Genomic DNA, 20357 nt, shown 5'->3' with positions numbered 1-20357 from the left:
TCTTCTTGTAGGCTTCCAGGCCTCCAGTGAGTGTATCATCTCTAAAACCTACCTGATCTGAAGAACCTATGGGGGTAGGTAGGATAAAGCAGCTTACAGAGCTTGAGAAAAGAGAAGGAGAATATACTTTGCATGTATTGTGACAAAAAGAGTCAGTAAGAAAATGTCGCCAGGAAACTACCAAGCTTTAGAGCTTTAGAGCAAGATGGAGAAAAAATACCACTCTTCTGTAAAATTGCATTATGGTCCCTGTGACCCTCTGCTGGCAGGGTCATACAGAAGCTCACCTTGATTCTGGTGCTGCGTGTATCTTCATTGACCAAATGTGGGCTAAACCGTATCAAGTACCTCTGGTGCCCAAAGACTTTATGGTTTCCATCGCATCTTTAGATGACAAACCTTTTGGTTCTGGCCAAGTGATCCACGACACGGTTTCATCCTGTCTCTCAGTTGGGTGGCCTTGCCTCAGTAAGCTATTCTGGAAGTCAACAGCAATCCTGTAGTTCACATCAAATTGAGACTTTCCTGGCTTCATATCATAATACCCACATCAACTGGTGGTCAGATTGAGACATTAGGTGCCTTTTTCCCACCTGTCTGCAATGTATTAAACCCATAGCAGTCATGTTGGAAATATTTCATGAAGACCCCAAGAAGCTGTTCCACCTGTTGGTATGTTTTCCAAGAAACAAGGATAGACACTGCCTCCACATTGGCCTTATGATTGTACCATTCTCATTTTATAGGACCCTACAAAGTAACCTAGAGGCTCAATGAAATCTTATAAATTTGAGCTCCCAGCCACCCCCAGAATGTCCAATGCTTTCATGTGTCCCTGTTCAATCCTGTGATCAGGAACAATTTCTCCATTACTCCACCAGTTCAGGACTATTAGAAATATGTGGTCCACAAGATTCTTGGCTCAAGAAGCGGCAGATGCTCCTTTCAATATTTCATTGACTGGGGAGGGTTTGGTCCAGAAGAGAGGTGTCACTAGTTTGTGTCTCTGATGTGCATGCGGCTGCCAAAGTATGCTCCTATGCTGCATATCCTGACAAGCCTGCTCCTGAGCGCCCAGTGCCTGCCCTCAGGGGAAGGGTACTGTCACCCACACTCCTGGGTGATAACCCTGGATGCATGCTCTCGATGTCCTTGGTGTGAAGTGGTGCACGATGGTACTGTTCCTACCTTACCCTGCTCTGCTGCTGTTACACAGCTGGGAATCTCCTGCTGAGATTGCATGTGCAAGCTACTCGGCAAAAGTTTATAGGGCATACGCTGTATATTGCAGTTTTAATTGCTAGTTATGAACTTCTTTCCTTAATCCCTGTATACTGACGTTGTAGCCCTTGCTGATTCAAGAACATGGACTTTAGCCTCTAGGTGTTATTCCTTGTTATTGCCTTGTCCCGAGTCCTGTGCCGTTTTCCTGTTCCTTGCCTTGCCTTGCCCACGAATTGTCTTTTCCTGCTGTATTGTGCCATTGGATCCTGTACTGTTTACCATACCTATGCCATACCTTGACCTTTGTTCTTGCCTTATCCCTTATGTGCCAACGTCTCAAGTTTTTCTCTGGTATACCCAACCTTGGCCTGCCTTGACTAAGATTTTGCCTTGCCCTTCTGCTTTACGTTCCTGCAGTTCTTCTGATGTGCTTCAGCCATCAGGTGACACCAGCTCTACATTACAAATCGGTGCCCAGACTCCCATATGTGGTGTGACACTGCTGTAGTTTAATGTTTATAAATATAAGATAATGTAATTGGAAAGTAAAAATTCCAGGGCAGAATATGACATTAGGGGTACTGTTCTGTACATGGCAACAGAAGAGAGAGACTTGAGAGTAATGATTTCTATAGTCCTAGACTAAAAAAAAAACTAAAATATAAAAGATTGCTTAAATCTTCAAAAGCAAACAGGGTGCTGCTAGATGCATTAGTAGCAGAAAGAGAGATTGTTCTGCCACTTTACAGATCTCTGGTCTGACCCCCTACAGTACATGTATAATATTCCCTATCTGAAATATTTTTTTCATATAAGGGATACTCACGACTGGGAGACAGGGGCGTACCTAGAGTATTTGACACCTGGGGCGGATCCTGTATATGGCACCCCCCCACACACACACTTTAAAACTGCATAGCTTCTATCGTTATATACCGGCACAGACACTGAAGGTGGTACAGCATTACTGTTATCATTATATACTGAGGCAGACATTGACGGTGGTACAGCATAACACTTATCACTATATACTGAGGCAGACATTGACGGTGGTACAGCATAACACTTATCACTATATACTGAGGCAGAAATTGATGGTGGTACAGAATAACACCTATCACTATATACTGAGGCAGACATTGACGGTTGTACAGCATAACACCTACCACTATATACTGAGGCAGACAATGACCGTGGTACAGCATAACACCTATCACTATATACTGAGGCACACATTGACGGTGGGGATGCACCGAAACGAATTCTGGACTGTAACCGAAAATGCAGCATTTACCTGGCTAAAACCGAATATGACCCCCCCACACCATAAAAAAAATCTAACACTTTTATTTAAAGTAACACACAAAATAGGACAAAGCAATTAAATAACAATATTACCCCCTATCCCCCATCTCACTCCCTTCTCCCTATCTACCCCCTCCTAACTATCTACCCTCTCCCTCTTTGAAGTTCACTTACCTTTCAGGAGTCCTGCGGTGGGGGTCCAAGGCCTCTGTCTCCCAGCTCTGCCACTGTATGTAACAGTATAGAGTGATGGGAGTTATGATGTACTTTTAGAGCATAATTATATCATGAAAAAGACATTGGAAATGGTACAGCATAACACCCATCACTCTCACACATTTACCAATCCACACATATACCAATCCACACATATACCAATCCACTGTCACTCTCACTGAATGCTTTCCTACCTTTCCTCTTTTCTCCTTACAGCTCCTTTTCCTCCTCTTCGCTTCTCTTCTTCAGTTCTTCTGTCTTCTTCCGGTTCAGAGGGTACGGACAGCGGTGGGCGCGGCTACAGTGTAGTGCGCTGGGATCTGACAACAAACCCCGGCGCACAGCAGCTGTTGCCGCACGGATCGCAAGGGAGCGGAGTGAGATCCTTGAACTGGCTTAAAATCACTCAAGGGAGCCGGAGGTCTGCTAAAGACCTCCGATACCTCTCCCTTGCGAGCCTGCCGGCAAGTTGGCACCCCCCTGATGAGCGGCACCCGGTGCGGACCACCCGCCCCCCGCCTGGTACGCTGCTGCTGGGAGGGACAGGAAAGATGTGTCTGACCTCTCCTTTAGTCAGTAGATCCTTTTCTGCTTTGTGCTCTGTTGCTCAGGCTTCTCCCTGCAATCACAGAGTGCTTCCAGTCCTTTGTTCTGGCTTCCCCAGGGCACTTTCGCTCCCTTTTCCCAACCAAAGTGCTCATAAGAAGCCTGAACAACAGGGCAGGAAACATTCTTTCTTTGCGGGGAGAAGCCTAAAAAAAGGAGCAGACGCAGGTGAGAAGACAGATTTGTTGTCCAAAATTATCCTTTATGCGAAATACTTCTGGTCTCAAGCATTTCGGATAAGAGATACTCAAACTGTGTTATGTACAGTTCTAAAGACCTTATCACCAGAAGGAAATCTCCCCTATTGCGGAGAGTCCAGAGAAGAGCTACTAAAATGGTAAATGCTTTGTAGGATTAAAAAACAGTAAAGGATTAGGGGGGCTCAATATGTATATTTTGAGGAAAGAAGAGAGATTAGAGGTGTGATTTACATACTTGGAGAGATTTAACAAAGTAAAGGGAAATTATTTCAGATTAGAAATGTTAGAACAATAGTCTAACACTAGAGGGCTGTTTTACTTTACAGAGAAGGTAGTAGATCAATGGAACAGCCTTCTACCATATGTAGTAGAGGATAATATAGTGAATGAAGTTATAGGCATAACGCTCTCCGGAATCTAAGACAATAAACTTGAATTTACATAAAAAAGTGGGCATAGTAGTTGGGCCAAATGTTTATCTGCTGTCAAATGCTTTGTTTCTATGTTATATTGAATGCAAGAGGTGTATTGACACATCTTTCCCTATTCCCCAGATGTTCAAGCACCTTCCCTGGAGGAACTGAAGTTACAAAAGAGCTTTGTTAAATTGCTGTGCCGTCAGTACCGGGAATTGCGTCATCTACTCCGCAAGCACCAGCGCAAGATCTCTTCTTTGTGCAAGGAACAGAGCTCCAGACTCTCACAGCTGCAGAACATTCGCAAGAGGAAAAGCCTAACACGCAGCCTGAAGGGGGGGCGACAGTAAGTATGACAGTGGTGTTTCTTCTTGAGGCAAAACATCTAGGGTGCCTAAAAAGGAATTAAATTTTAGAATTAATTATCAGAATTGGGGTTATTTAGTTTGGAAAAAAGACGGCTTAGGGGGGACTTAATAACTATGTATAAATATATAAGGGGGCAGTATAGAGATCACTCCCAGGACCTATTTATACCCAGGACTGTATCTATAACAAGGGGACATCCTCTACGGCTGGAGGAAAGAAGGTTTCTACACCAGCACAGATGGGGGTTCTTTACAGTAAAAGCGGTGAGATTATGGAACTCTCTGCCAGAGGAAGTGGTGATGGTAAACTCAATAAAAGAGTTCAAAAGGAGCCTGGACGTGTTTCTTGAAAGCAATAATATTACAAGTTATGGATATTAGATTAATAGGGACAGAACGTTGATCCAGGGAGTTATTCTGATTGCCATATTTGGAGTCGGGAAGGAATTTTCCCCCTGGTATGGGGCAATTGGCGTCTGCTTCATAAGGGTTTTTTGCCTTCCTCTGGATCAACACAGTAGGGACACAATATGTATATAGGTTGAACTTGATGGACTTTGGTCTTTTTTCAACCTTATGAACTATGTTACTATGTTACTAAATACCTCACCTGAAAAAAAGCAGGGATTTCATAGTATATGTAAAATACAATGTAACACACAGGCCTGTTTGAATAAAATGTTGTGACATTGGGTCTTTTTGTCTCACCACAGTTTGAATTTGGAGCAAGATGAGGAGCACCAGAAAAAGTTGGTGGAACTGCAGGCAGAGCAGCAGATGCACCTCTTAGAGATGAGGGAAAGTCAACATGAGCAAGAATGCAAAATTAAATATGCTCACCAACAGCAGGTAAGGAAGACACTATATATCGTATTTGCTCGATTATAAGACAAGTTTTTTTCCAGAGCAAATGCAGGGTCGTCTTATAATCAGACCTCAACTAGGTCTGACTATGATACTAAGATCCAGATCCCCCGCAGTGGGGGGGGGGGACCTGGATCCTCCTGCCCCCCCCCCCCCACTTACCGGTTCTTCTGAGTCCCCTGTGCTTAGTCCACACGCTTAGTAGAGCTCTACGCGATTCGCGTAGACAACTTCCGCTGCAGCAGGGAGGAGGTGTGTTTAGCAGCGGGGGTTGTCTGCGTCCATCTCGCAGACCTTCCCCGGCTGTCAGAGATCAGAGTTCCCCGTCATCTCTGACAGCGGAAGTTGTCTACGCGAATAGCGTAGAGCTCTACACGCTGCCCGGACTAAGCACTGGGGACTCAGAAGCTCCGGTAAGTTTGGAGGGGGTGGGGGAGGGAGTGTTAAATGGGGGGGCATAAGGCATTTCTGGAGGCAGAGTGCTCTGTGAAATGCCTTTTAACCCCCCTTAATGCCACTCTGCCTCCAGAAATGCCTTTTAACCCTCTATACGCCACTCTGCCTCCTGAAATGCCTTATACCTCCCTATATGCCACTCTGCCCCATAATATGCCTTTTAACCCCCTAAATGCCAGAGTGGCAAATAGGGGTATAAGGCAATTCTGGAGGCAGTGTGGCACATAGGGGGTAAAAGGCATATCATGGGGCACAGTGGCATTTAGAGGGTTAAAAGGCATATCATGGGGTACAGTGGCATATAGGGGGTATAAGGCATTTCTGGGGCAGATGTGCATAACTTGGGGGGCAGGTTGGAAAATAGAAGGAAATAAAACCAAAATATTTTTCTCACAATTAACATTTACTGGTAAAACTTTTTTCCTATAGGGTCGTCTTATATTCAGGCTTTTTCTTTTTTTCCTAAATTAATATTCAGATTTGGGGGGTCGTCTTATAATCGAGCAAATACAGTATGTGTGTATATATATATATATATATATATATATATATATATATATATATATTATACCATATTGGCTCGATTATAGGCCGCACCCTAAAAGTTAGGTGCTTTTTAAAAGAAAAATTTTCTGCCCCCTAGATATGCCCCCACCATAGACTTACCAATACAGACTCCCGGGTGTCTAGCGGAGCCAGCGGGGTACATCTGCGCGATACACGTATACAACTTACGGTGCCTGCACATCTGCCGTGGGAAGTGCCGGCAAGGGAGATTGTTAAAGCGCATCGTGCAGACGTTCACCGGCTGTGGCGATGTGAGCGTAAGCAACCTCTGCTGCTGGCACGTCTGGACGATGTGCTTTAACAATCTCCCTTGCCTGCACTCCCCCCGTGGGAAGTGCTGGCAGGGGAGGCTGCCTCAGCGTATTGGAGAGTAGGATGCAGGTCCCCTGCAGCGCTGCGGGGTATCTGTATCCTAACTGCATGTCCCGGGCATCAGGCGATACGAATTGCACATTCCTGCGCTAAACCCCAATTATAGGCCTATAGGGGAAAGTGTGGCCTATATTCGAACAAATACGGTATATATATAGATCAGCCATAATATTATGACCACCTGCCTAATATTGTGTAGGTCCCCTTTTGCCGCCAAAACAGCCCTGACCGGTCAAGACATGGACTCCACTAGACTTCTGAAGGTGTGCTGTGGTATCTGGCACCAATACATTAGCAGCAGATCCCTTAAGTCCTGTGAGTTGCGAGGTGGGGCCTCCATGGATGCATGATGGTGCCATGTATTCTACAAGTAAATGATGCATACGCACCTGGCCATCCACATGATTCAACAGACCAGGCCAATGTCTTCCATTGCTCCGTGGTCCAGTTCTTATGTTCACTTGCCCATTATAGGTGCTTTTGGCAGGGGACAGGGGTCAGCATGGGCACCCTAACTGGTCTGCAGCTAAGCAGCCCCATATCCAGTAAATTGTGATGCACTGTGTGTTCTGACACCTTGCTATCAGAACCAGCATTAACTTTTTCAGCAACTTGAGCTTCAGTAGCTCATCTGTTGGATTTGACCACACGAAGCCAGCCTTTGGCATCAATGAGCTTTGGCTGCCCATGACCCTGTCTTCGGTTCATCGCTTTTCCTTCCTTGGACCACTTTGTTACTGACCACTGCAAGAGCTGCCGTTTTGGAGATGCTCTGACCCAGTCATCGCATTTCATCCCTTGTCAAAATCACTCAGGTACTTACACTTTGCCGGTTTTTCCTGCTTCTAACATTTCATCAACTTTGAGGATGAACTGTTCACTTGCTGCCTATATATCCCACCCACTGACAGTGGTCATAATGTTATGGCTGATCATTGTGTGTGTGTGTGTGTATATATATATATATATATATATATATATATATATATATATATATATAGGGTAGTAGAAGTGTTATTAAACACTCATCTACAGACACCAGACAAGCCAGAAGGCTTGTTTTTCCCTCAGAAATCTCATGGTGCTGCCACAACCACAAGGGATTCTGGGTAGGCACATGCAAATAAGGTTAACAATTATCACCTTTGCCTCTATATCCACTTTATACATGGATCCCTTGAAAGTAATTGCCCGCTGTACAAGACAGCCTTTACACAAAACTCGGGAAGAGGTACAATAGCCAGATCACCACTCATGGACAGCTGTACTAATACTAATCTACTACCCCTTAAATTTAAATGGAAATTTTTACCCACCATAACTTATGTAATGTGTATGTATATATATATATATATATATATATATATATATATATATTAACCTTTGAATATGATGGAGTTGAAACAACTATATCTATAAATGCAAAAAAGTCTAGGCTATATGTTTATAGGTGTAGGCAAATGTAGGAGTGTACAGGGCTTCGGTTGTTTATGTAATTAAAAAGACACCATTGTGCTATCGTTGCTTTGAAGGCCCAAGAAAACGTTCTGATTAGGGCTGCAACTAGCGATTATTTTAATAACCGATTAGTTGGCCGATTATTTTTTCAATTAATTGGATAAAAAAATTCAATTTTTTATTCAATTTAAAATAATGTAATAAAAAACGTACAATTTACACTTTCATCTCTTTATTGCAATGGCCTCTCGCTATTCACCTTATTTTACTGACATAATAATAAAAGCTACATGAACCCAAACACAGTGTTTCTCAAACTAGGTTTTAATACAAAGTTATTAGTAAATATTATTAAATTCATATGTTAACTATTTTTCATATTTAATAAAAGCTGTGAGAAAAAAGCATTGTTTAAATTTTTTTTATTTACCAAACTGCCCCAGGTTATGCACATCTGACCCCCAGCTTGCCACTCTGCCCCATATATCCCTTATCCCTCTTATATGCCAGATTCCACTGTGCCCCCTGATATGCCACTGTGCCCCCTGATATGCCTTATACTCCTTATATGCCAGTGATATGCAACTGAGCCCCCTGATATACCTTTTACCCCAGATATGTTTTATGCCCCCCTGATATGCCTAATATCAATATGCCTTATACCCCCTATATGCCCTGAAATTCATAATACCCCCCCATACACCACTATAACTCACCCATACACCACTCTGGCTCCTCCCCCCTCCCATACACCACTCTGGCTCCTCCCCCCTCCCATACTCCACTCTGCCTCCTCCCATACATCACTTTGCCTCCTCCCCCCTCCCATATACCACTCTGCCTCCTCCCATACACCACTCTGGCTCCTCCCCCTCCCATACTCCACTCTGCCTCCTCCCATACATCTCTTTGCCTCCTCCCCCCTCCCATACTCCACTCTGCCTCCTCCCATACATCTCTTTGCCTCCTCCCCCCTCCCATACTCCACTCTGCCTCCTCCCATACACCACTCTGGCTCCTCCCCCTCCCATACTCCACTCTGGCTCCTCCCACCTCCCATACTCCACTCTGCCTCCTCCCCCTCCCATATACCACTTTGCCTCCTCCCCCCCTCCCATACTCCACTCTGCCTCCTCCCCCCTCCCATACTCCACTCTGCCTCCTGTCAGCAACGGAGTTCAGAAGACACCAGGGAGCCGGGTAATGAGGCAGAGTGGCGTATGGGAGGGGGAGGAGCCAGAGTGGTGTATGGGAGGGTGGCTCCCATACACCCCTCTGACTCCTCCCCCCTTCCATACATCACTCTGCCTCTCTCCCGACTCGTTACCGACAGGCACTTTCACTGCAGCTTCATAGACACCTCTTTTTATAATCGATAAAAATCGATTCGATTAATCGATCATGAAAATCGTTAACAACGATTTTCATTATCGATTATTATCGATTTTATCGATTAGTTGTTTCAGCCCTAGTTCTGATCTTTAATCCCGAAAACTATTACAAAACCTGGATGCTTCTTGATGGGTTTGGCAGGTGTCCGGCTTTGATCTAAAGAGCTCATGCTTTGGCACTATGTTGAGAAACTGTGCTTTACATTTCTTCTTATTAGTCTAATAGGAAGCATTTTATCACCGTTCATTAGTTTAGGGAAAGGTATTTAACCTTTTTTTTTTTTTTGTTAAAAAAAATAAAAGCGGGTGATGCACCCTTTATATTAGATTTCATAAAGCTGTAGCTGGTATAATGTGTTTCTCATTTATGCCTAGTCTGTTCAGAAACTCCAAGAGGTTGCTCGTGCCTGTCATTCTTCTCAGCTCAAGAAGTTGAAAGAGATCAATGAAAAGTAAGTGGCATTAGTGGCTGTAGCTGAACATTGTTGCCCAATCTCAGGGTGAGAATGAAGAGCTAGCAGGATTGTTGGCTGTAGAGGGAGTGGTTTTCCCTGAAAATGTTTGTTGGAATGTGGGCAGGATTGCTGAAAAAGGCCACATGGGGCTGCAGCTTTAATCCAAAATATCTGTTTAAAGGGAGAAGAAGGAATTGCAGAAGATACTTGACAGAAAACGACATAATAGTATAACTGAAGCCAAATCTCGGGACAGACACAAAAAGGATGTGTGAGTTAAATTGTGCTTGCATTTCAAGTACCTCTCTTTTATGTATTGCTTTTTTAGCATCGCTGTTGTTTTCATTTCCTTGCTTCCCTTTAAACACTACCTACCATGCTTTTATTTTCTTAACAGAGAGCTGACAGAAATCAATCGACGCCATATTAATGAGTCTGTGAACTTCATACGTAGGGTGAGTCTTTCATAATAATGGAATACAAAAGTCAAAGTGTGGGAGCTGGTAATAAGCATGCGTGTGTGCGCATATATATATATATATAATTGTGCCATAATTGTGCCATAACCGCTGTGTAGGAGGAATGCCTAAAGAGGCCAAAACCACATAAAATGATACATAACAGTTTATTACAAACAACACTTACATGACCAAGTTCTCAAATGCGAGAGACATCTTATTTTAATGGACACGCTATTTTGTGATGAGCTCTGCAAACGTGAAGCATTGGCTGTAATGACAGGCTGAGAAATCTGTTTGCGTGAAGTGAAAACAGTGATGTGGCCAGTGCACTACCTACCCCCCCCCCCCCCCCCCCCGTTAAGCACGACGGCCCATGGGAAGCTTGCATGACAAACCCTAACAGTAATGCCGCGCGGGAGCCATGACGTGGGCTCCAGGCAGATCGTTCCGGTGCAGTGCCCAGCTTCCCCTTCACCTATGGAAACTGGCACACAGCCGACCGGACAGCAAAATAGACGATGCTGCTCGAGCGTGCAGCGTATACTTACCTGGGACCGGAATGACCTTAGCCCCAGTTCCTAACCGTCGACTCGAAACGGAACCTGCTGACCTGGAGCTCTCGTGACGTGCCTAAAGAGGGCAAAACAACACAACTACAACCCCCCGTAAAGCACGGTGGCCCATGCAAGACATGGGAAACCTGTAAGACAACCCGAGACGGAGTCTCACTGACTTCCGCGCCCTAACCGTACTGCCGCGCGGGGAGCCATGACGTAGGCTCCAGGCAGATTGTTCCGGTGCGGTGCCCAGCTTCCCCTTCACCTAAGGAAACTGGCACACCGCCGACCGGACAGCCAAATAGACGATGCTGCTTGAACGTGCAGCGTACACTGGCCCGGGACCGGAATGACCAGCCTAAATAACACGCACTAACAGTGAACAAAGGGTTAATGAAAAGTGGTTAACCGGCAACCCTCACCTGACACTAGCAACAGAAATCATCTGGAGCAGGCCAGTGGATACATGGAACAGTTTCCCAGCAGAAGCGGTAGTAGACCAATAGAGTAAACTAGTGAATGTAGCTAGTATGCTGATCGTTATCCACAAATGGTGTGTACATGAATTAATGGGAGTCAAGTATAATTTGAAAGTACTCCAACAACAACTAAAGTAATTCACCAGCTGTAACATACAATGAGTAACTCCAAGAACGATATAGCGAGCGACTATAAATACGTTTGGATAAGGAACCTCCGTAAAAGTGCAGACAGAGTAACCCTATAAAAGCATGAAAGAAAGAGAGCGTGCTGAATGATGTGTAGTGCAGGACTAGAGGTATCCAACAGGGGTCGGTAGTAAAAGGGTTAAACAGGCTTATTAACATTTGAGTATAAGTGCACCTGTGTGGCCGTGCGTACATATAAACAATCCAAATCAAGAAAACTACCTGATACCTGTAACACAATGTTTGAATTAGGCGCGGATAGTAAAAGAAACATATAGAGAAACGAAGATTGCAGGAGTCGTTTGGCTCCTGAAACACAGATATGCCGCACAGCCAATACTAGCCAAAAACCGCAATGTTCCTTCCTGAAGTTCCGTGACATCTTTTCTTGATACACAGCACCGTCGTCACACCCAAGGGAGGCCCCTGTCTGGTATATAAGTGCTACTAAGCCCCTCCCACAAATACAGGCCAAAAAATCGGCCTTCATACATATATATCTATATATATATTTTCTGTAAACATTACCTTTCAAAGGTTTGGGGTCACTTATAAATATCCTTGTTTTTGAAAGAATGCAAATTTTGTCGACTATTGTAGTTGGAAACGGATGATTTTTAATGGAATACCTTCATAGTCGTACAGAGGCCATGTAGCAGCAACCATCACTCCTGGGTTTCTACGGCACCTTGTGTTACCCTTTTAAATGTTAACTTGATCATTAGAAAACCTGGTCCAAGACAGATTTGCTCATATTTATTATTGCAGATATGTGTGAACGGCTTAATATTTTAACCCCTTCAGTACCGGGACGTACCTGGTACTTCCTGGTTAACAGTCACCGGTAGACCGGGACGTACCAGGTACGTCTCCTCCAAAAAACGCCCCCACATCACCACAATCGCGGTGATCGTGGGGGCGCTGCTGCTGCTGTCTGCCCAGGAGTCCTGGGCAGACAGCACAGCCTGTCTAAGCCCGCCCCCAAGCCCACGATCACTCCCACGGAGTGATTCTCTAGGCAGAAACTGCGATTGCAGAAAAATCTGCAATCGCGGTTTCAGCTGCCACGGGCAGCTTCAGGGAAGGGGGGGGGTATTGAATGGGTCCCCACACAAGTGTGGGGACCTGACCCAACACCCCCCTGCTGCCTGATCGCTCCATGAGAGCGTCAGTGCAGCGTTAACCCCTTCAATGCCGCGACCGCGGCATTCAATGCCGCGATCGCGGCATTGAAGGGGTTAATTCCCGTTTTTTGGGGGGTTCTGCTGCTGGTGGTCTGCCTGGAAGCCCAGGCAGACCAGCAACAGCAAAAACGAGCCCCCAGAAGTCCTCTGATCAGTCCTGTAGGACTGATCAGAGAGACTCCTCCCCTACAATCTCCAGTCTATTGGAGATTGTGTCCCAGCTGCCAGAGGCAGCTTCAGGGACAGGGAGACAGGGTTCTTTGGTCTCCACATGAGTGTGGAGACCAGCCCCCCCCCACCCCCACCCTTCCTCAGTTAACCCCTACCCCCCTCTTCCTCAATTAACCCCTTCAATGCTGCGATTGTGTATGACCCCCATCGCAGCATTGCAGGGGTTAATATTAGTCCCCACAAGCTTGTGGGGACTAAATATCAATCAATGCTGTGCTTCAATGGAGCATCAGCATTGAAAGAGTTAAAAAAAATAATGTAAAAAATAATAATAATAAAAAAAATAATAATAATAAATAAAAAAAAAATTAATAAAATAATAATAATCATTAAAAAAAAAATAACAGCACTGACCTGAAAGTCCAGGGTGCTTCCAGGTCAAATGCTGGGCTGATCAGATCGCTCCTGGCCAATAGGAGTGATCAGATCATTATGGCAGCGCACGGATGACCCTGCTCTACAAAGAGAGAGGGGTCATCTAGGATAATTATGAAAAAACAGAAATTATTAATAAATGAAAAAATCATAATTATTACCTGATCACTTGTCGGTGACATTTTAAGTCGCTGATTATTGATCGGTCTCCCTGATTGATGTCAGCGGCCTAAACCTGTCACTTACAAGTAATCTGATGAAAAAAAATATTTAAAAAAATGTAAATGCACATGTTCCAGTTTTGCCCTCATAGCTTCCTCAAAAAATACATGAACCATGCATGTGAGGCCTTGTTGGAACCGGGGGGTGTTGGTGAACAAAATGTGGTGTTTTTTTTCCAGTGTTACACATATGCTGTGCAAGAAATAAATTGCAACATTGAAATGTATGCGTTAAAAACGCAATAAAATAAATTTTCCGTGAATTTGGCAGACATCAGTGAAGAAAAGGCTAGCTGAAAACTGTCAAAACTACCCTAGTTGAACACCTTGACTTGTCTACTGTTCATAAATATATACTTTTATGGGGTAATTTACAGCAGGGGGCTTCCAAAATGTCCCAAATGGGATATGGGCCCAGGAAACCAATTTCTGAAAATTCCAAATGTGAAAACGAAAATGCGCATATTCCAGTTTTGCCCTCATAGCTTCCTCAAAAAATGCATGAACCATGCATGTGAGGCCTTGTTGGAACCGGGGGATGTTGGTGAACACAATATGGTGTTTTGTTCTGCAGTTGCACATATTCTATACAAAATATAATATGAAATCTAAAGCAACATTGCAACATATGCAAAAAAACCCAAAAAAATATAAAAATACCTCAAAATTTGGCAGCAATTGGCGATAAAATCCCTGTTTGAAAAGTGTCAAAATGACCCTAGTTGTACACCTTGACTTATCTACTGTTCATAAACATATAATTTTGGGGGGGTAATCAGTATCTGCGATAACTATTGCAGTTATTAGACTACCATGCCAAATTTGAAAAAAATTACATTTCAAAAACGTGATGCATGCCTTGCAATATTTGCCCTATACTGGTCAAAATAGATAAAAATCCTGGCCATGTTGGGTGGTTTCCAAATCAGGACAAGTTAATGAATATATTTGGGATAATTTTTTCCCATTGGTTCAATCTGTGTACAATTTGTATGTATACAAAACTGTAAAAAAATGCGTTTTTTTTCATTTTTTCCCCACTTTTTCCAGTTTTTTTCAAACAAAACAATGTACTACCCAGCTTACTATGGTTTCAAATGAAAGCCCTACTTGTGCTGAAAAAAACAATATATGATTTGTGTGGGTGCACCAATTGATAAGAGAGAAATTACAGTTGAAGAAAGACATGGCAAAAACACAAAAACGGCTCCGGTCCTTTAGCGACACGTTAGTATCAAAATCCCGGTCCTGAAGGGGTTAATATGCTGTAAAATTCACAAGAATTATCTCTTTTTCTGCTAGATGTTCATCTAGCCACAGTATGTGTTGATGTTTGGTATTGCAGTGATTTTTTACTTACAATAGAAGATATATACAATTGATTCAAGTGTAAAGTTTTAAGCTAATAAAATTGGTAAAATCAACAGGAACATTTCGTTAAAGGGTCCCTAAACAAACTCAGCTATGGTTGTTTGAAAGCTGAACTCTTTGTGAGTGGGTTATTTATCTAGAATTAATGCTAAGGGGTAAATCTGGCTATACCCATTATGATTATGGCATCCCAATGCCCAAAAAAACAGCCAAAAACTAAAATCTTCTTTGTTGCAAAAAAAAAATATGACTCTAATGACCTCAAAGACCCTGATGTAGCTGAGGTTCAAAAGATGGTATAGAAGGGGAGTCCAAACAACCCATCAAGCACATGTAAAAAACCCAGAGACGTGCAGTGGAGTGATTCACTCAAACCTTCAGCAAGAAAGAACACATCAAATGAAAATAAGATTGATGGTATTGTGGATAAGTACACAACAACCTTATGGCTCTAGTCACTCAAGTCCAAAATCATTGACCCCACATGTAGGCCTACAAATGATACCCTATAAAATAGTGGCCAAGGGGAAGACATTGATGAAAGAGACCTGGACCCGACCTATCCTCTACTGTGATCTAGGGGCGAGAAGGAGATGCCCCACAGGATGTCATAATGAGAACACATCTCTTTAAGACCAAAGAATTCTTTCCACCACAGATAGGAGCCTGGATAGAGAGACATCATGGGAGTAAGTGCTGGTACACAGCTGGGGAAGAAGTGTCCTGGGATCACCATCAAGCGACTACATACAATACATGTTAAACTGTGCAAATCCCTATAGAATCGCAGAGAAGGCAGTCTCTCCTGTAATTGCCCTTCTCCATAGCATAAAATGGTGAGGATAGGTCATCATCACACACATCATTGGTCAACTTTTCATTGCCTTGAGGCATTAACACATTCCCCTGCTGCTTATTCATTGTTATATACAAATACTTGCCATCTACAGGTTAGTTTGTTTTGTTACCAGTGTTAAATGTTTATCTCTGTAGTGTTGATGTTTCCCCCTGATCTGTACTGGATATACCCAGTAAATTATCCATTGCTTGCTGCATTAAGTACAGTTGTCTGCTTTACTGAGTGGGAAATGTGTCCACAAAGGGGCTATAGCACTATGTTGAAACACACTTGTAAAAGTGATCTGGAGCAGGAAAACAGGCCACCCAAATGTTGATATTTCCAATAAAGCTTGAAGAAGACAGTACCTAGAGGACCTGAGAAAGTACCAGCAACAATGACCAATGGATCTCCACTACAGACCTTTTGGTTCCCATTAAGCTTTGCTACTAGATAAGTATGTGAAACTGCGGCTGTTCCCCATCTCTCACAATACACCATACAAGACCAGCAAGAGCTAAATCTCTGGGAGTCTGCACAGTCTCATATTGATTATTATTGCCCCCAGAAATGGAACCACCAAGACAATAGAATGCTGGCTGCTAAAAGAATGGTATATTTGGGTGCTCCCCAACAAAAGCCCACTCCCAGAGGACTGCTGAAACCTTATATCTCTACTCTAGCAGCAAACACTACATAGGGCAAATGTGAAACCGGAATAGTAGGCTTTTGTGTTTCGCAAAATCTACTTCTATTTATGCCTATGGAATGCTAATATACTGTACCACAGTGGATATGATTATGCTAAAGGTTAATTATTCAAGAAAATATACAGATGACACATACTCTGGAGTTCCAACTGTTTAGATGAATCACTTTCAATCTAATGAGTGTTACTTTAAAAAGCTGTATTGTTGAATACAAATTTCACAGAGGGACTGATACAAAGAGTAGAAGAGAGATTCCGATATAAAATATTTAATTAACGTAATAAAATCAAATATCTTCTTACATTAAATTACTAATGAAGTTCTAATTTGAACTTGACTGCAAGTTCTAATCGTCCTCCTAGATGTGTAGGGAAAAACATCAGTACATTGTATTAATGTTAGATATATTGCTAGAGTGTATGTAAGAGTCTTTTACTCAACTGATTTATTAAAGGCATATTCCGTTCTCCCCAGGAGCCCCCTAACAAAAAACGCATGTGAAAGTACTTTGTAAGTACTTGCATATGCATTGTTCAAAACAAAAAAAGAAAAAATGTTTTAATTGATATAGAATCTGCAGTTGCCCTCCTTACATTCTTATAACTACTGCTACTATTGCTTCTTCTTTGAGAAATCCACCATGCATTTGCGAAAGGGACACCATGTAAATTTAAAGGGACCTATCGGCTATTATCTGTATTAAAGCTGATCCGAGGCTGAAGTGTCCCTTTAAGGATGAGGCTGGATTGTGTGAGGCACACACAGTGGGTGTTGGTCCTAAGTTTATAATAAGTCCTAACATTTCTGATGGCAACCTTGCTGGTATGGTTTCCTTTTTTCTACTGCATAACCAAATATGCATGGAGTCTTCTGCTCCTGATTGCCATCTCCAGCATTCATCCAAGAAAAAAATATGATGAGATCACTGGGAACCTGATAAGATCTTGTTAGTTGATTTTTTCCTCACATTGCATGAGGATTGAGGATCAGTCAGGGTGATGATCATGCCTTATTATAACTGGTATATTTCTAAAATCTGTAACATATTTTCCTAATTTGCCACATGTACACACAATTAAACCAAGTAAATAGGCATGAGTTGACTAATCAGTGTGTATCCTCTCTCCAGTTAGAGGAAGCCCAGAAAAGACGTCTGGAGAAGTTACTAACTGCTCATCAGGATACTCTACAAAAGATAAAGGATGAGGAACCAAAGGTTAGCATCAAATCTCGCCTTATTTACCACTTGCACTTCTCACGTCCTCTTTCCACCCTACTATGGCACATAGCATTTCATTCATAGCTTGTTTGTGATTTTCTGTCAATTTGCAAATCTTCCATTTATTTTTCCTAGCTTTTGGCCCAGTTGGAGAAAGAATGCCAAGCTGAGTTTCGCCAACTACCCCAGGAAGTACGGCTGTACTTGCAAGAAGAGGGAGGCTGGGGTGGTTCAGGGCCTCCCTCCTCCTCCCACAGCACTCCTTCCTCCATAGCTAGAGGCTGTAGGTCAGAGAGTGGTGAGGGGGATTATGCACAGACCCCCGACGACTCGAGTGATGAATCTACCAGGCTTTGACCTCCAAACATCTAGAACTGATACTCTAATAAATACAGACCACCCTATCTATTCATAAAGTACAAAGGATGAGGCACCGCCAATAAAGTTACACAAATATTTTTAATGAGCCCCCTGGTGAAGCAAAGCTCTCAACACGGACAAGTCTTCACAAAATAAATTATGTTTTAATGAACTTAGAGTGAATAGGGACTTAAATCCCTTAAGACGATCAGAAATCTAGCGTTCCAATCATCATGGCCTGAAAATTATGTATATTCACTGATGGGATAAGAAGACTGACGCTGTTTGTGTGTGTGTGTGTGTATATGAATTATGTGCAGATGTGTGTGGCAGTTTGTATGTTAATGTGTTTGTCTTTCTCTGATTCATTGATTGTCACAGTCTTCTGATAACATTATGTATATTTTTACTCACATTTTATTTCTTCAATAAAATGGTAAGAAATCCAAGTTGTGGGCACCAGTTACTTTTTATTAGTAGCTTGTGTTAGAACTGCAGTTCAACCAACTGCAGGATTAAGGTTGCGGTTCATGAATTTCTTCAGGATGACATTCATTAATTAATGTTCACATTATTTCAATGAAACCCCATAATTAGATAAATTTAATACATGATGAAATTGTTAACAAATGTTGGAGATAGGGAAAATAACATCCTTAATTGTCTCTTTGCATCACCAAGTTGTGATCAGTTTTCATGTAACCATTTGTATACATACCAGGAGGTACCAGTTTATATTGTTTGGTTTGAGTCATATACTTTATTGAGAAGGCATTGTAAGCCTTGTATGTACATACCTAGGAATAATTGGGAGCAATAAAAGCAGATCTGTCACTTTCTGAGAATTCTAAATCTATGTTATGGTGTTTTACAGATTAAAGTAAGATATATATATATATATATACAGAGAGAGAGAGAGAAACAACAATATGTGTATATTATGAGAGCAGCCATCTTAACTTCCTGTTTTCAGTATTTGCTAGACTTGTGCATTCATATTCGGGCAAACATGGAAACTAACACGAAGGGTGCGTTTTTGTTGTTCAGCCCGAATCCCGAACATACAAACGTGGCGGGGGCAAAACGTATACGAAGACACACAACACAAAGAATCTTCGTCTTCGTTTACTAATCTCCCTGGTCCCTCCCCCACCTAGCCTACCTTATCTACAAAGCATCGCAGGGGTTAACGGTGTTAGGGATATTAATGAGACAAAATAGGCAAAACCAATATTTCGTCACACACACAAAATAACGACGCTACCAAATATTGTAGTACCACATCCACAATATTAATTTAAGGAGATACCCTATATTTTATCTCCGATCCTAAATTCTTTCAGATCGCCGAAAATTATAATTCAAATTAGATAGATATCGCCACGATAGTCAATAAAATATTATTTATTGTAAACACAATTTATAAAATATCTATATGAGTCACACAGTGCATAATATAAAACACAAAATTCAACATGTCAAAAATAAATCAATTCAAATACAGTATGTTATCGATAGTTATCAATATGAATCGTTATTTTATGAGTCTAACACACAATTAATTTCCAGTCCACTCAGCAACCAAAAATTTATAATAATCAGGGCAGTAATAAAGATATCACTATTTCTCTTATATTAGTTTAACTAATATGACAAATTAAAAATAATTTGTTTATGTCTAAGAGTATTAGTGAAGTTCCTAATAGATGCAAATAATGTCAAACTTCGTCTATAGGTAAAAATACCTTTTCATCACGGGTTATAAGCTGCAGTCTCACAAGCCGTCATATACAATAATGCAATATACTATTTCCTGGAAACGGAATTCTATACAAAGAAGACAAAATTCATCTCTATTCAGAATAATAAAACAATTATATTTACCACCACTTGTTGCTGTTGTCCAACTGGTCCTTGTAGAAATTAATCCAGATTCATTGTCAAGAAATTAAGTGGGAAGAAATATAACTTTCTACAAATTATATAGGTTAGGACTCCAAGTAACTCTAAGAGTGAAATATGGTGCCAGGATCTTAAGATTCCAATTCACTGGGGTAAATTTGGTGAATAAGTCCGTCAGGGTCTGTCCATTTCAGGGTGCAATCTTTTTTTTTTTTTTATTAAAGACATAAGCTTTTAAAGACAGGGCTTATTATCATAGCCTCCACCTTTTGATTGGAATTCTCCAATCATAACGGTGGGTTTTACCCATCATAATTAGAATTTCTACTCATATTTAGACCATTGTAATTTCTTAATTTACC

At 42.1% G+C, this 20357-nt stretch overlaps 1 protein-coding gene across 1 annotated transcript in view; it reads left to right on the top strand.

The window, feature by feature from the left end:
- LOC149276443 (1-phosphatidylinositol 4,5-bisphosphate phosphodiesterase beta-3-like) overlaps positions 1-18090 on the top strand; it is a gene marked incomplete at its 5' end in the record, with an annotated part of 74255 nt that extends 56165 nt beyond the window's left edge. Inside the window, 7 exons of the mRNA XM_089503662.1 lie at positions 4106-4307; positions 5049-5184; positions 9819-9895; positions 10080-10169; positions 10296-10353; positions 17644-17730; positions 17869-18090. Coding sequence (XP_089359788.1) covers positions 4106-4307; positions 5049-5184; positions 9819-9895; positions 10080-10169; positions 10296-10353; positions 17644-17730; positions 17869-18090 — 872 coding nt within the window. The remainder of the gene's footprint in view (positions 1-4105; positions 4308-5048; positions 5185-9818; positions 9896-10079; positions 10170-10295; positions 10354-17643; positions 17731-17868) is intronic.
- Between the last annotated feature and the right edge of the window lie 2267 nt (positions 18091-20357).

This window comes from Sceloporus occidentalis, unplaced genomic scaffold (genome assembly GCF_023333645.1).
Source record: "Sceloporus occidentalis isolate IW3139 unplaced genomic scaffold, rSceOcc1.0.p SCAF_239, whole genome shotgun sequence".
NCBI lineage: Eukaryota > Metazoa > Chordata > Lepidosauria > Squamata > Phrynosomatidae > Sceloporus > Sceloporus occidentalis.
This window is presented reverse-complemented; position numbering and strand designations above follow the sequence as displayed.